Below are 16,726 nucleotides of genomic sequence, written 5' to 3'. Positions count from 1 at the left end.
ACTACTTAAACATTTTTAAATATTTATTTATTTAATTCTATTTATTATTATTTTTTTAATTTGATGAGAGAAAGTGAAAAAGCTAGCTGCTATATCTTGAACACAGTTGTCCATGGGGGAGTCCAGCACTTTAACCACCATCCACCTGCTGCTGGTCCCCTATTTATACACTATAATAAAAAATGGAGGGGTTCGGGGGATCAGCAGTTAGCATAATGGCTATGTCGCTGAACTCCCATGTAGTCAACCGCAGTTTGAGTCCCAGACCTGGTGGCTTAAACTTACACCGGGCGCATATGCATGCATGCCCAAGATCCCGAGAGGAGAATGGAGGAGAAGGATTGTGGTGTGGCCATCCCCCCTAGTGGGGAGATTTTCCCCTTTCTATCTCTCTGTCTCTCTCTGTCTTTCTGGTGAGCGTACATGCCCTATAGCAAAAAAAAACAAACAAAAAAAGAAAAAGGAGGGGTTGGATACAGTGGCATGACTCAGTGACTCAGAGGGTGGAGGCAGGAGGATCGGGAGCTCAAGGTTGCTCTGGGCAACACAGTCAGACCCTGTCTAAAAAGACTCTTTAGGTAATCCTACCACAAATATATTTCCCATGTACAATAATGGAAACTGCTAATGATAAACCTTTTTACTAAACTTCATAATTCAAGGTATAGTAGGGATTTCTAACCAGCTGGTAGGAAGATGGGAAGGGAGGGCTTAAGAAATCAATAAATAAAATAAACACATTGTTTTATTTGCATTTTAATAGACCTCACACAAAATGTGCATTTTCATCTATGTTCTTTCCCCAACACATTTTTCTCTTCTCCTTTTGGGGAAATAAACACAAGCAGTAGTCAGGTCCATGTGGAATCAGTTGAACACTAAAGGCCAGCAAAATTTCCAAAGCACTCACCTTATGTTGGCTATGTGCTGTTGAACAGGCTGATGCTGAAAATGGTCAGGCCACGGATGATGCAGGCAGAAGGATGGAGAGGGCTGAAGACAGCACGCAGTCTGATACACAGGTGAATGGTTTGGACAAAGAGATGCAGAATACTCTGAGTGTGGCTGCATGCAACACGAGGCCAAAGCAGAGGGTGCTGCAGGGCCAGCCTCAGGATGGCACTCTTGGTGACTGCTATGGCTAGTCAAAGGGTGATGGTATGGGCAAGGATGGCAGCACTGGGGTAACATCTGAGCCGTTCTTTGGTTGTCTAAAGGCAGAAAGGATGATTTAACTGTGCCATTCAGCTGCAGGCATCCATTTGGACTCACTTTTGTTCTTGCGGCTTCTTTGGGTGTGAGCTGCTGGGCTGCAAGGTCTCCATCACAGGGGGTGAGGGGACTAGGGTTGGTAGCACTGGTTGTGATGCTGCCATTGCTCAGAACCACAAAATCGCTGTTTCCATTGCTCATAGCCATGCTCCAATTTCTTGACCCTGAGAAGGAAGATGATATAAAATTAAAATTATCCAGTTAGTCAGACTGGAGAGACACAAGTAAGATACTTAAAAACAGCTCTTTGAAAATGAGTGTTCTTGTAGGATCTGTGAGTGGTGGAGATCCAGCAGCTTCTATAACGGAACCAGTCAATGTACTGGTGGTGTTCCTTTTCCTTACTCCAGCTGCTCATGCACCTTTAGAACTCTCTTATTGCCACTGAGTAGCACCCCTCCACACACATGGTTCCTTTCAGTGTCCTTCTTAACTGTCCTCATCCTAGATGTGCATGTATCAGTTTAGAACTAGAACATTTTGGAGAGAGGTTACCAGTATCATCCTTCAACTTCTCAACAGTATAATGCTTGCATGTTTTGATTGAGGGGGGATGAGCAAAATGAAAGACCACTCTGAAAGTAATTAGTTGCATAGTCATCCCTTGATATCTGCAGGGGACCAGTTACAGACTCCCCATAGATACCAAAATCTACAAACGCCCAAGTCCTTTGCAGGTGGCCCTCTGCATCTACAGTTGGTTGAATTACAGGATGAAGAACCCACAAACAGGACGGGTTGACTGTATAAGTTAAAATAATTTTAAGAATTGTTTATGTCTTAGGAAAAATCTCAAGAACATATGACTTTTCCTAAGTTACTCAAGCCACAGAATAAGAATAAATAAAAAGGAAACAAAAACTAGCCAGCTAAACTAAGAATTCTGCCAGCCAAAATATCAGCACAAAAGTTTATCCTCTAAATCAATGAGTATAAAAATAAACATGCCATATAAGTTGCCCAAAAATTCACTAATTTTTTCTATGTTATATAATACTACAGCTAATATTACTTATACATGAGAAGAATAATATTATGAATAAAATTTGTTTCAAATAAGATTTCTATTCCTTCTGCCAAAAAGTCAAGACCATCAACATACAAGAAAACCCTTTCATGCTCAAATTGCCAATAGCTGGTTGTCCAGTCAATAAACAAAAACAAAAACAAACAACTCCCTCCCTCTCCCCTTGCCTACTCTACCACCCTTAAAGTAGCATTTAAAATCTGGGGATTTACAGTAAGAAAAATGGGTCATCAAATGCTATTGGCCTATTTAACTCATTCATGAAACTCAACAATAAAAAAAAAAAAAGAAAATTATAATTTGATTCACTAATCCTCTGGCATGACATTTTTCTAAAAAGACGTAACAGTTTCTGGAGAAATCTCTCTCCAGTCTCTCCCTACCTCTGATAGACACACAGATCACCAGAAAAAGATTATTCTCTTTCAGTCTGAGTACATGGTAACCTAACCGACAAACCTGAATCACCCACAGGAGGATTCCTATGCACATTTTTTTAACCAATATCTAACTATTCAATAAGGCATTTCTGAGCAGAGCACACAAAAAGAATGCATGATGTTTCGATTTCAGCACTCAGAAGATACTCATCATACTTGGGTGTAAATCTGGCATGAGTAATTTATTTAGTTTTCACAACAATCTTCTCAAACACACACACACACACACACACACGTAGACAGCAGGCACACAAGTCCAGTTAAATAAATATCACACAATGAGAAATGGAGGAATTAATGCAGACATGAAAACTTCTCTATAAATTATTCCAGTGGAAAGAGAAAACATTTACAACATCAAAAGAAATATAAAATCAAGTAGATGAGACTTCACTCAACAGTCTCATCTCTTTTGAGAAAGGCCTGAAAATCCTGAACTTCCTTTTATAATGACCATCGAAAGGGATTTTGAATTATAGTAAGTCCATTTGCTCTCTTCTTTAATAAACCACTTGGGTATAAATGTGCGGTATAAAATACTCTAACAATACCCCTAACAAAGCAACTGCAGTTAAATGTCTGCCCTAATAGCAGGAAGACAAGGTAGGAACATCGACTGGCAACAGCACTACCCCAAGCCAGGAGGTTCAAACCACAGTCCTTCCCTATCACGTCCTAAATGTGCCGTCTCAGCCAGATCTGCTCATTTTAGCTTCTGTTTATGAAAGACCATATCCTCCCTTTTGTTAACAAAACAGAAAGTTGCATGTAAATGTCTTGAAAACAATAAAATATAAATTAAAGGGCATCTAAAGAAGCCCTAGACTTTTTTTTAAAAAAAGCTAATTGAAATTTAAGATGTTTATCTAAATGCTGGATAATATAGGAAGCAATCACTAGATGAGATCAACGCAATTATTTCCCAGAATTAAAAATTGTCATTGCACACACACTCCATACACAGAAATAACTGGAGGTGCACATTTTCTCTATCCTCCACCTGAAATCCAGGCTCTAAAACCTTCTCTCCGGACCTCAGCCAAGCTAGCTTGGCTGACAGGATCTGCTGGGCTGCATGGGAAAATTAACAATGCCTCCTGTCCTCTCTGTCAGGAGGACAGAAGCAAGGGATACTTCTGGTTTCTTGGTCTGTTTTTATCATCCCACGATGGTAAAGCCTATTTTTTTCCTATTTAATTCAATCAGTCCAGTCGACTCTAACCACAGCTGTTAGATGAGTTATACTAGTAAGAAGCATCTAACGTCAAGTGTTTTAAAGTGAAGCTTGGCTTACCACAGAGTGTCATCAACCTCTAATACCTTTCAAAGTACCATGAAATCCCCTAGATGCTTCACAATTTTCATCCTTTTTTCTTATCTTCTAATTAAACCTGCTTTTTCTCAGGAAAAAAGAATTTTTCTTTTTCTTTCTAACTAGAATCATAACTCATTCCCGTTTATTTTTATTGCAAATGCATCATTTTGTGGTTATACAAGAGTTAAGTAGATTCTTGTAGGCCAGCTGAGGGACCTAATCACCATTTATAACCTTTTTTTTTTTTTCCACCATTGTGGTAAAACGCAGTTCAAGTGCCAGATAACTGACTTACAAATGAATTTCTGGAACACAACCTGTTTTGTAACTTGGAGACTTCTTGTAATAAAGTAGGAACCAGTGGATAGTAAAGAATAACCTGAACTCTGACTTTGGCTTGTATTTGAAGCAAGTCACACGAACTTTCTCTGATTTAGTTTCTTAAATCATAAAATGAGAAAAATTAACTTGACTTCATAAAAAAGTAAAAAATACAAGTAAAAACAATTTAAAAACGAAAACAAAAATAAGTGTTTTAAGAATGTAAATGGATTGGTGCCAGCAGGTGGCATAGTAGTTAAGGTACTAGACTCTTACAAGGCCGACTAAGGTTTGAGTCCCAGAACCAGAGGCTTGAAAACCACACTATTGCATGTGCGTGAGTGCCCAAAATCCCAAAAGGAGAGAGGAGGAGAAGAGACTGCATCAGCCACCCCCCTGGAGGAGTATGTCTCACTTTCCCTCTCTCTGTCTCGCCAGCATATGGACGCACCCTATGGTAAAAATCTTAAAAAAAAAAAAAAAAGCAAATGGATTAAGTTTAGCAGAGAAATTTCAACCTGAAGTCAAGAATGGACCCTAAAACCCATATAAAGAAAGAGCTTTTATTACTTTGCTTTGTTTTTTAAGAATTGAAAACAAATTTGTTCTATGTGATTATTAATACAGTGACAACAGCATTTATGATGGAAGCTTAAAATATGTTTTGGGTCAAAAATAAGGAGTAACTTTAGGACCAGCAGTTGGCGTAAAGGCTATGTTGCTAGACTCCCATGTAGTTGACCATGCTTTGAGTCCTGGACCCGGTGGCTTAAACTCACGTTGGGCGTGTGTGCCCAAGATCCTGAGAGGAGAATGGAGAAGAAGGGATTGCAGTATGGCTGGTCCCCCCTGAAGGGGTGATTTCTTGCTTTCTGTCTCTCTGTCTCGCTCTGTCTTTCTGGTGAGTGCACGTGCCCTATAGCAAAAACCTCTCCAAAAATTAAATAAAATAAATAAATAAGGAGTAACTTTAAAAGACGCTCATGTTGAAATCACCTGTTCTCCCTAGAGCCATAACACCCAAAGCAGACGCCAAGTTATTCTTGACACACTGGCTTAACGTGTGATGGACTCCACACCCCATATTTTACTGCATTTCCTGCTACTCGTGAACATGCCAATATCAACACATTCAGAGTCACTAATCTCATACCCCCTATTTCACCTTTTCTGCAAGCATTTTTATGTCCTGAGTGATTTAGCAGTTTGGGAGCTATGAGGTCTTTAATTAAGGACCATCTTTATATTATATTTCAAAATACTCAGCTTTTTTCTCTGAGTCCCAGTTCTTCAACACGTAGAATTCAGGGTAGGATTACTATGCGAATGTAAAAATGTTTTGAAAACCATAAAGGGCTATACATTCATAATGTGGGAGTTATCACTATTGCTTAAGTGTATAAAATTATTGATAAAAATATAATTAATACTTTCTAGCTTTCTAATCAAAATTATACTTCAAAATGGCAACTGAAACACTGAAGCTCAGAAAAAATAGCATGGTTAGTTCTGAGTTTGAAAGCTAACTTTACTAGCTGCTAACTTTGAGAACTTTGGGTCAAGGTATTTAAATTCTCTACTGCCTCTAACTCTTGGTTTCTTAAAGTTAAATTTGTTTGAAACGTAAATTGGTACAACCATCTAAGATAGCAAGGAGGCACTACTTATCACAATTTAAAATGTTTCTATCCTTTCACAAGTTTACTAGGATGTTATCCTTTGGATATACTTGAACAAGATGTAAACATGTATGTATGCATCAGAATTTTGATGCTAGCACGATCTGTAACAGTGAGAACTAGACGCAATTTAAATTATCATCAAAATGGGTTTAAATTCTTTTTTTTTTTTTTTAAAGGAGTAAGTTAGATCTAGGTATGGTGCTATAGAAAGAAGTCCAAAGACCATCAGTAAGTGAAAATAAAATTTGGCTGTAGAAAAACCTATGTAGTATGAACTCATTTGGTTAAAAAGGCGTGTGTCCATATATGTCTGTGTGTGTCCGTGTGTGCGTGCGTGAGAGTGAGAGAGAGAAGTTAGGTATATAATTTCTAGAAGGATATATGAAAATGTTAATACTGTTTCCTGCTGGAGAGCTGGACTGTGCCATTTGGAAGACTAGAAAAGACTTTTTCACATTTTACTCCATGTACGGCTAGTGACTTTTACTATAAATTTTAAGTCATTTTTTAGTAATAAAATATTAATAAAACAACATATAAAGTCTTGAGCACAGTGACTGACAATGTACAAAAGGTAATCATCACTGAAACAAAAAGAAAGAGAAACAAAATGATTTTATCTTAAAGAATAATTATACATTCTCTGGATACATTTTAAACTGTTTATCTTTTGATATATAACTATTCTTTTACAATGACCCCCTACCCAATGCAGCAAGTAATTGGATAAGACAAGAAATAAAAATGGAGCTAAGGAGTAAGAACAGAAAAATAAAAAAATATTCATTTGAAGAGTTTAAGATGCCTTATCTTCTGGTGTTCAAATTTCTGAAAACATAAATGATTATTTGTTGGACCAAAGCTATCTATAAAACAAAAGTACCATGACTACTCCTGTAATTATTTAAACAAACAGAGAAGAAATAAAGACATTTCAATCTGGTTAGAATATAGAAAGAAAAGTTATCAGTCATGTGATTAAGATTCAAAACAATTACATCCTACTGTTGTTTGGAACTCAGTAAATTCTCATCTGTAAAACATAGGAAAATCATCATTCTTCAAAAACCAAAAATAGCATCTCATTGCAAATGCTATCATATAATCAATGTAGGATTCGTTTGAACTATGGAAATTTTATCCAGCAACACACTGTATACCAAAATATGTTAATGACATATTATTTATCCAAAGGATGCAATCACACTATTTAAGTGGCTTCCAGAATACAAATACATCTAGAGTGTTAAGGGAAAAAACTCACAGCAACTACTAGGATCTCGAAGTCAGAACTGCTAGCGTGGCCAGAAAACTGCCAAGTTAAAATCTAAATGTAATACTAAAGAGAATACACAGACTTGTTCCAGTCCCCACAGTAACCACTTAGCAAAGCTATCACTATCCTTAACAAACACAGGGTTCACATAGCCTGAAGGAACATCATCTTCATCCCCATCAACAGTTACAATAGTAGACCTCTGGTATTTCCAAAGCACTTTCACACACATGACCTCACTTGAATTGATCCTTCTAATAGCTCTCAGACAAACAGGCGTGGCAGGCATGACCATCTTGCAAAAGAAAACTTGATCTGATCTAAGTAAGGTGCCCAAAGTCAATACTCATGACAATTGGTGAGGCTAGGAAGTCTGGGGCCAAGATTTAGAGAGCTTTCTGTTGAACTACATTCCATAATCTCAGATGATGTGTTTTAGAATAACCCTATGCCTCACCAGATGCTTAAACCAAATTTAAGACTAATGGCAAACTGGACCGTCAACAAGATCCCATTTTGAAACCAACCATTTTTGTCAGGAGAGTGCTGCTCCGTGGAGCATGGTTTCACTAGCTAGAATACAAAACAATAAACCAGAGCTTGCACAAGGATCATCTGCGAAAATTAAAATAGAGATTATGCTACAGTCCACTGGCAGTGGGTAACAGCCTCCAATAACATGCCCTGCTGCTGGTCCCTGGAGCACACTGTGTGTAGCAAAGGTGGGAGACAACCAGAGAATCAGGCCCAAGTCATGAAAAGATGATGCACAATTAAAGCAGGATGAATAAAACAAGCAGGGAAATGGTAACAATGACAGAGAAATAAAGGCCTGTTTTTCTAATTAAGACAGAGAAAAACGATAAATTGTAACAACAGGTTCTAACTGATAACCAAGTTTAAATATGCTTTATTTTATGACTCACATACTGTTTGCACATGGAAGTAACAGCTGGTAGGTTTTTTGTTTTTGTTTTTGTTTTGCTATAGGGTATGTACATTCACCTGAGAGAGACAGAACCAGGAAGAGGACAAGTGAGAAATCGCCCTCCAGGGGAAATATCCATGCTGCAATCTATTCTTCTCCATTCTCATCCTGGGATTTTGAGCACGCATACATACACATGTGCCCAGCATGATTTTCAAGCCATCAGGTCTGAGACCCGAACCGTGGTTGGCGATGTGGGATACAATGCCTTTGTTTTTTTAGAGTTTTTTTTTTTTTTTGCTGTAGGGCACTCGCCAGAAAGACAGAGAGAGACAGAGACAGAAAGCGAGAAATCACCCCCCAGGGGGGATGGCCACGCAGCAATCCCTTCTCCTCCATTCTCCTCTCCAGATCTTGGGCACACAAGCACACACACCCGGCTGAGTTCAAGCCACCAAGTCCAGGACTCGAACCACCGGTGGCCACATGGGATTCCAGCGACATAGCTATTATGCCAATTGTTGGTCCCATGAGATACAATGCTTTAATCACCACACCATCTGCTGGCCCCAAGCTGGTAGGATTTTAATCTTTTTAGTAAATTCACATATATAAGCCTTGTACAGTTAACAGGATAGGGCACTTTGTCTCTCTCTCTCAAGTAATCCTAGATATTAGAAGATGGGCATATAAACAGTTCTCAAGTGAGTCGTTTTCCACTTCAGATATATGTGCAGTCTGAGTAGTACTTATATCCGTTATTTACTAAACCTATTGAGTTGTCGGAAAAGTCGTGACACATTTTTGCATAGAAAAAAAATACATCGTGACTTTTCTGACAACCTAGTATTTTATTATAAAATGGTTCCTCTAAAATTGCTTGAAGCTAATCCTAAAATATGGCCTCATTTCTGATCACTGGTACCAAGCTGGTCCATTAATATTTAGTGACATGTCCAGAGAAACAAATAGCTTCTCTTAATGCCAAGAGAAACTGACACAGAAATGTACCTTAGGCATTTTCTGCTGTGGGGCTATTAAAGCTGAATGGTAGAAGGACATCAGCCAGATTTTATCTCTAGGAACATTTTCCTCTCCAAGGCTAATTATTAATAAAAACTTAAAAAAATCTTCTCACTATGTCAAACACTTTTCTCGTAATACTCCTATGAAGATATTATTAAACTCATACCAGAGAAAATTGAGGCTCATAACTTTTAATTTACTCAAATCACATTACTGGGATTCAATCCCAGACCAGTATGATTCCTCTATAGGCAAAGCGCATCCACTACCTCAAGATGACTCTAGGACAATGTCAACTTCAGCTAGCATTAAGAGGACTACTTGGAGGCTACTGACATGAAATTCCACGTGAAGGTCCACATGAAAAATAGCCTCTGAAGTCATGTTTTCCCAAGACAGTTTAAAAGAGTACAATCAGCATTCAACAGTATCAGAGACATAGGTCACTAAATTAAGGGGAGGTGTTATTCACCCATGCGTCACATGCAAATTTGGAAAAGTAACCTAGTAAACTGACCTTTGTTAGCATTCGGTATTTTGACTATTTCAAAATAATGTAATATTTTTTCAATAAAAAAAAATCAGGCTCTTTTAAGGAGCTAAAAAGGATGGTCTTAATAAAGAAATATGACCTTCCCTTCTGAGACAAATTTTCAAATTTCTCTTTGAGTTCTTGAACTTTCTACCATTAACCACTCCTCCAAGCAAAACACTTAAAGACATCTTCACCTAATCGCATATATTTTATACACTGCTAAGGACAGTACAAATTAAGGCATTATTGTTATTATGTCCCTTAAGCATAAGCTGAATACACTGGAAGTCATTTTCCTAAAGTAACAACATTAAAGTAACAACATTATCTACTTGAAGGTTGTTTTGTTGGTTTTTGTTTTGTTTTGTTTTGTTTTTTTACAAAAATTTGTAATGGTATTTATAAACAGCTTAATGATATAGAAGAAAAATTAAAATTGTTAGATAAACTCTCCCCCAGATTAATAACAAAAAAAAATTATAGAAGTAGCCTTTAGAAAATATTGTAAATATGTACTATAGCAAAAACAAAAACACTAAATTTGGAAAGCAGTATTATTACTAAAAATGAGTTATGTGGTCAAAACTGCAATTTATACCCATAGGGGTGAATGATAGGAATTTCAGGATTGTAGAAACATAAATCTCATTTTTTTCCAGATTATTATTTTTATTCTCATTATTTTTTAAACATTCAATCACTATATATCACTTTGCTTGTAAAAAGAATTTACCCAACATGAAATACTTCTCAGACCAGTCCAGTTGAGAATACTATACAAGTAATAAACCATCTCTGTGCCCCACTAATATCATACCTCTCTATTCTCTTGCTATGCTTCTCTGTACTCTTCCCTTCTCCTACCCTGTTCCACAGAGTCTTCAGCATTGCTAACTACTGCTTTTATGCCCTCCAATATTTCTATTTCTACTATAAAGTGTGGATAGTCAGTATATTTTAAGTGGATACATATAATATCTTTCTTTCATAGCCTGGCTTGCTTCACTCAGCAATAGATCCTCCATATCTGACCACTTTCTATCAAATGTCATGGTCTTGTTTTTTTATGGCTGAGTAGTATTCCACAGAGTATATGTGCCACACTTTTTCAATCCATTCATCTGTTTGTGGACATTTAGGTTGGTTCCATGTCTTAGCAATTGTGAACAATGCTGCAATAAACACTGATGTGCAAGCACTTTTCCAACTGAGTGTTCTCCTGTCCTTTGGGTAGATATCCAGAAATGGGATTGCTGGATCAAATGGTAGTTCTATTTGTAGATCTTTGAGGAACCTCCATATTGTTCTTCACAGTGGCTGAACCATTTTACATTCCCCCAACAGTGTAGGAGAGTTCCCTTTCATCACATCCCTGCCAACATTTATCACTTTTTATATTTTTAGTCTTTGCCATTCTGACAGGGGTTAGGTGGAATCTCATTGTGGTTTTATTCTGTATCTCCCTTATGCTGAGGGATGTTAAACATTTCCTCACATGCTTTTTGGCTGTTTGTATGCCTTCCTTAGAAAGATTTTTGTTCAGCTCATTTTCCCATCTTTTAATTGGGTTAATCTTTTTTTTTTTTTTTTTCCCAAGTAAGTTGCTTGAGTTCCCTGTGTATTCTGGTTATCAGTCCCTTGCCTGAGGCATATTAAACATAAATCTCATTTTTCAAATTTTGTTTTATGTCCAATGTACCTTTTATAATAGGTCTATTTGAGAACAGAAATGTGGGCTAAAATAAAGTTTATCTTTTATAATCCTGGATAAACAATGTTCATTACATCCTCTAAATACTTTCATTCTTAAATATATACTTCAAGAGCACTATTACTTTATTGTCATTTTTAAAGCAGTTTTCAGAGATATCTTTTCCAAGTTCATCCATAAAAATTATCATTCCAGGGATCAGCAGTAGGTATTACGGCTATGTCGCTGGACTCCCATGTAGTCAACCGTGGTTCGAGTCCCAGGCCTGGTGGCTTAAAACTCACGCCTGGTGCATGTGTGTGTGTATGTGTGTGTGTGTGTGTGTGTGTCCAAGGTCCCAAGAGGAGAATGGAGGAGAAAGGTTACTGTGGCATGACCAGCCCCCGCAGGGGTAACTTCTTGCTTTCTGTGTGTTTCTCACCGTCTTTCTGGTGAGTGTATGCGCCCTATAGCAAAAATCTCTCTCTCAAAAAAAATAATTATAAGGACAAGCATTTAGAGTAATGGCTATGTCGCTGGACTCCCATGTAGTCGGCCACGGTTCATGTCCCGGACCCCGTGGCTTAAAACTCATGCCAGGCACGTGTGCGTGTGTAACCAAGATCCGGAGAGGAGAAGAGAGGCAAAGGGATTGGGGCGTAGCCATCCCCCATGGGGGGGCGATTTCTCGCTTTCTGTCTGTATCTCTCTGTCTGGCAAGCGCACGCGCCCTATAGCAAAAACCTCTCCAAAAAAAAAAAAAATTATCATTCCATACAATATTCACCACTTGTCTCCACACTCATAAGTACATAAGCATCAGTGCCTGAGAGACAGAAAAAGAGAGAGAAGGTCTTCTGACATTTTAAAGTTCCTACTTCAGAGGGCCACCAGATGGCATGGTGGTTAAGGGTTGGATGACCACATGGCTGACCACTGTTCGAGTTCCGGACCTGGCGGCTTGTTTTCTCACTTGCCCTTTCTCTCTCTCTCTCTCTGTTCCTCTCTGGTCAAATATAAATAAATAAATAAAGTTAAATAAAAAATTTTTAAAGAAAGTTCCTACTTCAAATGAGTTAAATTCCTCTAAGTTGTACGAATTTTCTCTTGAATTCTAAGTCTACAGAATTATGCTAATTTATATATGCAGGAATACAAAAATAAAACTAGAGAACCTTTCTATAATCAGAAATGTCAAATAAAACATTGTTTTTCTAAAAAAATCAACAAATCCAACTGTAAGCAGTTATCTAACCTAAGAAGCAGTGAAGAGATTCATCTAGATTTTGCTACAAGTCTTGAAGAAAATGCAATAAATACAACAAATGTTCACAATATTACAAGTTTATAACAAGTCTCAACCCTGGCTAAAACATTAGAATGCCTTTGATAATTAAAAAACAGAGAGAGAGGCTAGCAGGTGGCATATGATAAAGGTGCCGGATTTCCACATAGTTAGCCACGACTGGAGTCTTAGACCCAGCAGGTTGAAACTCACCGGGCATGTGTGTGTCCATGCCCAAAACCCTGACAGGAGAATAGAGCAGAAGTGACTGCGGTGTGGGCATTTCCCCTGGGAGGTGACTGCTCACTTTCTCTCTCTCTGTTTCTCTCTGTGTCTCTGGCAAGCACACATGCCTGTAACAAAACTCTCTCTCTCTCTCAAAAAAAAAAAAAAAAAAAAAGAGACAGAGGTTCTAATTTAATTCATATTATAAAGAAATATGTCAGCATTTTTTTAAAGCTTCCCAGGTGACTCTAATATGCAGTCAGGATTTAAAACCACTGATTTCTACTTTATATAATAAACCCCAATCAATTTGTAAGACCAAGTACCTGTCACTCAAAATATCTGCCATTTAGAAAATACTGCTGGAGGGACTAGCAGTTAGCATAATGGCTATGTCGCTGGACTCCCACATAGTCGACTGCGGTTTGAGTCCTGGATCCGGTGGCTTAAACTCACGCCAGGCACATGAGCATGCGTGCCCAAGATCCCAAGAGGAGAATGGAGAAGGGATTGCGGTGTGGCCATCCCCCCTGGGGGGGGGTGATTTCTCCCTTTCTGCCTCTCTGTCTGTCTCTGTCTGTCAGTCTAGCGAATGCACACTCTCTATAGCAAAAAATCTCTCCAAATAAATAAATAAAGAAAGAAAGAAAGAAAGAAAAAACTGCTTGAAACACTGAATACTGCTACATATTAAACCACACTGAGAACGGGTACTCCCTGTTAATTGTCCTTTACAGTATTTAACTACTCTTACTTATTTTCTTTTGGGTACAGTGAAAAGGGGTTTCATCCACAGCACTTGTAAGGGTGAATAGCGAGGGTGCAGCCAAGAGAAAGCCTTCAGAAGACATCAGCGCAAGTGAGACAGGGGTGCAGAATTTATGTGAACAATGTTATGGGAATGGAAAATGAATCGTCACATAGCCTGAGTTAATTACAGAGCATCTGAAGAAGACAATTAGGAAATAGCTCATTTAATTAATGGGTTTATTTATTAATAACTCTCAAGAAAAAGTATATCTTCAACCTCTGGTCAATCTCTAAAATGAGCTGGAACTCCTTTAATAAAAGAGTATGTTTCCTAAAATTCCATGCCAGAAACAAAATTTTTTAAAAAATTAAAAGATTTCTGGTTACATTTTAAGTATCTTAAACTTTTCAAGTCTAGGGTCAGACAGCCTCCAGATACCAGACCTGCTTTCTAACCTCACATTCCCGCCAAATAAGAATTACAAGATGCTTTGATAATAAACAGGACCCTCAAGATGTGATAAGTCTGTCTTTAGGCCATGAGATTTTGGATGAAACTATTTTGCCTTAACTAAAAATCATAAATGGGCAGCATTACAATTGAGCAATCTAATGTATCACTATAGCTCCTCCCCAGTAGAAACCGGATCATGTTACTGAGCTTAACTAATGTTGTTGAACAGATAACAAGCATGTCTAAAGATACCATGAATGTTTAATACTTCACACGTCTCTAAACCTCAAAATTTAGCAGCCTGAAGGAAAAAACCATCACTGAAGTAAATCAAACGAAGAAAAGTCTACTCCCACATATTGTGAGGCAAAAGAATGTAAGAGAATCTTAAAAATGTCTTTCATAAAGCCAAAAATTGAGATCAATCACTATAAAGCACTTAAAAGTTGTTTGACTTAGATGGTAGTGTGTTGTTTTTTAATACAACGCTTAGAATTATCTAAACTTTTCCCACAAATGCTAAGGCCCCACTCCCTGCTGTTTTGTGAAGTTTGAGAAGTAGCAAATCAAATTTCCTAGAGCAGTTCTCCAAATGGGTTCTTCCCTGCAGAGTCCAGCAAATAATGTCTCAAGGGTATCCTTTCGTCTGCTGAGCAACTAGGGAAACATCACTCAAGGTATTTGTATGAAACACAATTAAAGACATCCTGAGGTTTGCTTTAAGCTTAGAAAAACATTCAATTTATAAAAACTTTTTTTTTCTTACTTGAACTGGATCAGTAAATTAACTCTTAGTAAGAGCCTGAGTGCAACTTTCATAAATCTTTTTTCATTCCTTGTAAAACTTATCACTACAAATGCTTGCAAATTCTTGTATCCACTTTCTTGAATATATAGAATGAGCCAAAATTATATTTACTGTTCATGGAAGATTCTTGTTTTTTCACAAAGATAATTAAATTACATTTTACTTAAATAGGTAAATGTTATTATTTAGCAATCACATAATAAGCACCTACTATATTCCTTGTGAATAGTATTCCTGGAATCTAATATGTGAGCCTCAATACATAAGCCTACTTAAGAGTGATTAAAATATGAAAACAGAAATTAAGAGGGAGAGAACAAAGAGCCACCCTCCTCCAAGTCTAGTTTTTCTGATTTATTTTACTTGTTTTGTTTTATACCTTTTACAAAAGGCTGATAAGCTAAGCAGTTCATTGTCTTGATCCTAAACAAAACTTCCTGTTTCAAAATGTGACATGAATTGAAATTTTTAAAAAAACAGGAATGTTCATACAGTCTGTCTGTCAAGGCTATCTATCACCTCCACTGAGTTATAAGAATCATACAGTGAAAACAATTAGATCCAATCCCAGAACTTGAAGCAGTTAGAATGAAAAGTTAAAAAAAAAAAAAAAAGAAAAAGAAAAGAAACTGATGCACAGCAAACACTGAAAAGCTGATCTTCCAAGACCTGCTCTAAAGGTTCAATGTGAACAACGAAGACAAGAGTGGGATTAGATTTAAATACAGGGTGAATCAATTTTATAATACATATCATCTCCTAGACTGAGGCAAGGTTATCATGTGTTTTCTAAACTGCTTTGTAGGTCAGTCATTTCAGACATTTAAACATTACACATTTTTCATATTCAATGTAAATAGTTCATGTTCACGATTCGTCAATTCAGGTCTAAAATGTAAACTACATAAATCATGGAAGGTACATGAAAATATTCTGCATTGTTTTTGTATATTACAACAAACAGTTCCGAATGAGTGTAACTCAATAAATCATTCCAATATTCAGCATTTTAGCAATGAAAGCACTTTGAGATAGTCTGTTGGAGATTTAAGACTTAAAAAAAAAAAAAAACTGCTACAAGTAATAATACTTACTAGTATAGAGTGTACTTACATAGTTTGGTGATTTCCTACCCATCAAAGAAAACAGAATTTTCTAAATTATAAATATTATGATGTAAACTAATATTGTGGGTTCAAAAAATCCTATCTCATTTGTTTTCTTTCAATTAAAATAACTTTCTGTAACAGAAAATGTTTAGCAAATTGTAAAGTGTGTTCTCTATTTCTCGCATTACCACTGAAGAAAGGGACTTAAGATTTATCAATGGTGCATAGGAAATACCTCAGTTTCACCCAATTTTTGTTTAATTTAAAAAAACTTTTATTTTATTATCAGAGATAAAAATATTTCACAACTTAAACTAGTTTAAATTGTTCTGTCAGTGACATACAAATGATTAGTCACATATAAATTATCCATTCTCATTTTAAACAAAAGTTAATATGGCAAATACATTCTGACTTGTACTCTAAGTAGTTAATACAGTCATAACATAGTTACAATTAAAATATATACAATGCATGAAACATTTAATCAACTCAAGTACAACTTGTGGGTGTGTACCATGCTATGTATTTGAAAGGAATTTTGCTAAGACTTATACTGGCTGCTGGAGCTTAGTTCCTAAGT

At 36.9% G+C, this 16,726-nt stretch overlaps 1 protein-coding gene across 2 annotated transcripts in view; it reads right to left on the bottom strand.

The window, feature by feature from the left end:
- The window catches only part of DISP1 (dispatched RND transporter family member 1), a 182,211-nt gene that overhangs the window by 58,964 nt on the left and 106,521 nt on the right, over positions 1-16,726 (bottom strand). For both annotated transcript variants that reach the window (XM_006171971.3, XM_006171972.3), the window contains one exon: positions 911-1,436. In XM_006171971.3, coding sequence (XP_006172033.1) covers positions 911-1,419 — 509 coding nt within the window. In that variant the 5' untranslated portion in view covers positions 1,420-1,436. The remainder of the gene's footprint in view (positions 1-910; positions 1,437-16,726) is intronic.

Source organism: Tupaia chinensis, unplaced genomic scaffold (genome assembly GCF_000334495.1).
Source record: "Tupaia chinensis unplaced genomic scaffold, TupChi_1.0 Scaffold150175_1, whole genome shotgun sequence".
NCBI classification, from domain to species: Eukaryota; Metazoa; Chordata; class Mammalia; order Scandentia; family Tupaiidae; genus Tupaia; species Tupaia belangeri.
The sequence above is the reverse complement of the archived record's forward strand: the minus strand, read 5'-3'. Positions and strand labels throughout refer to the sequence as shown.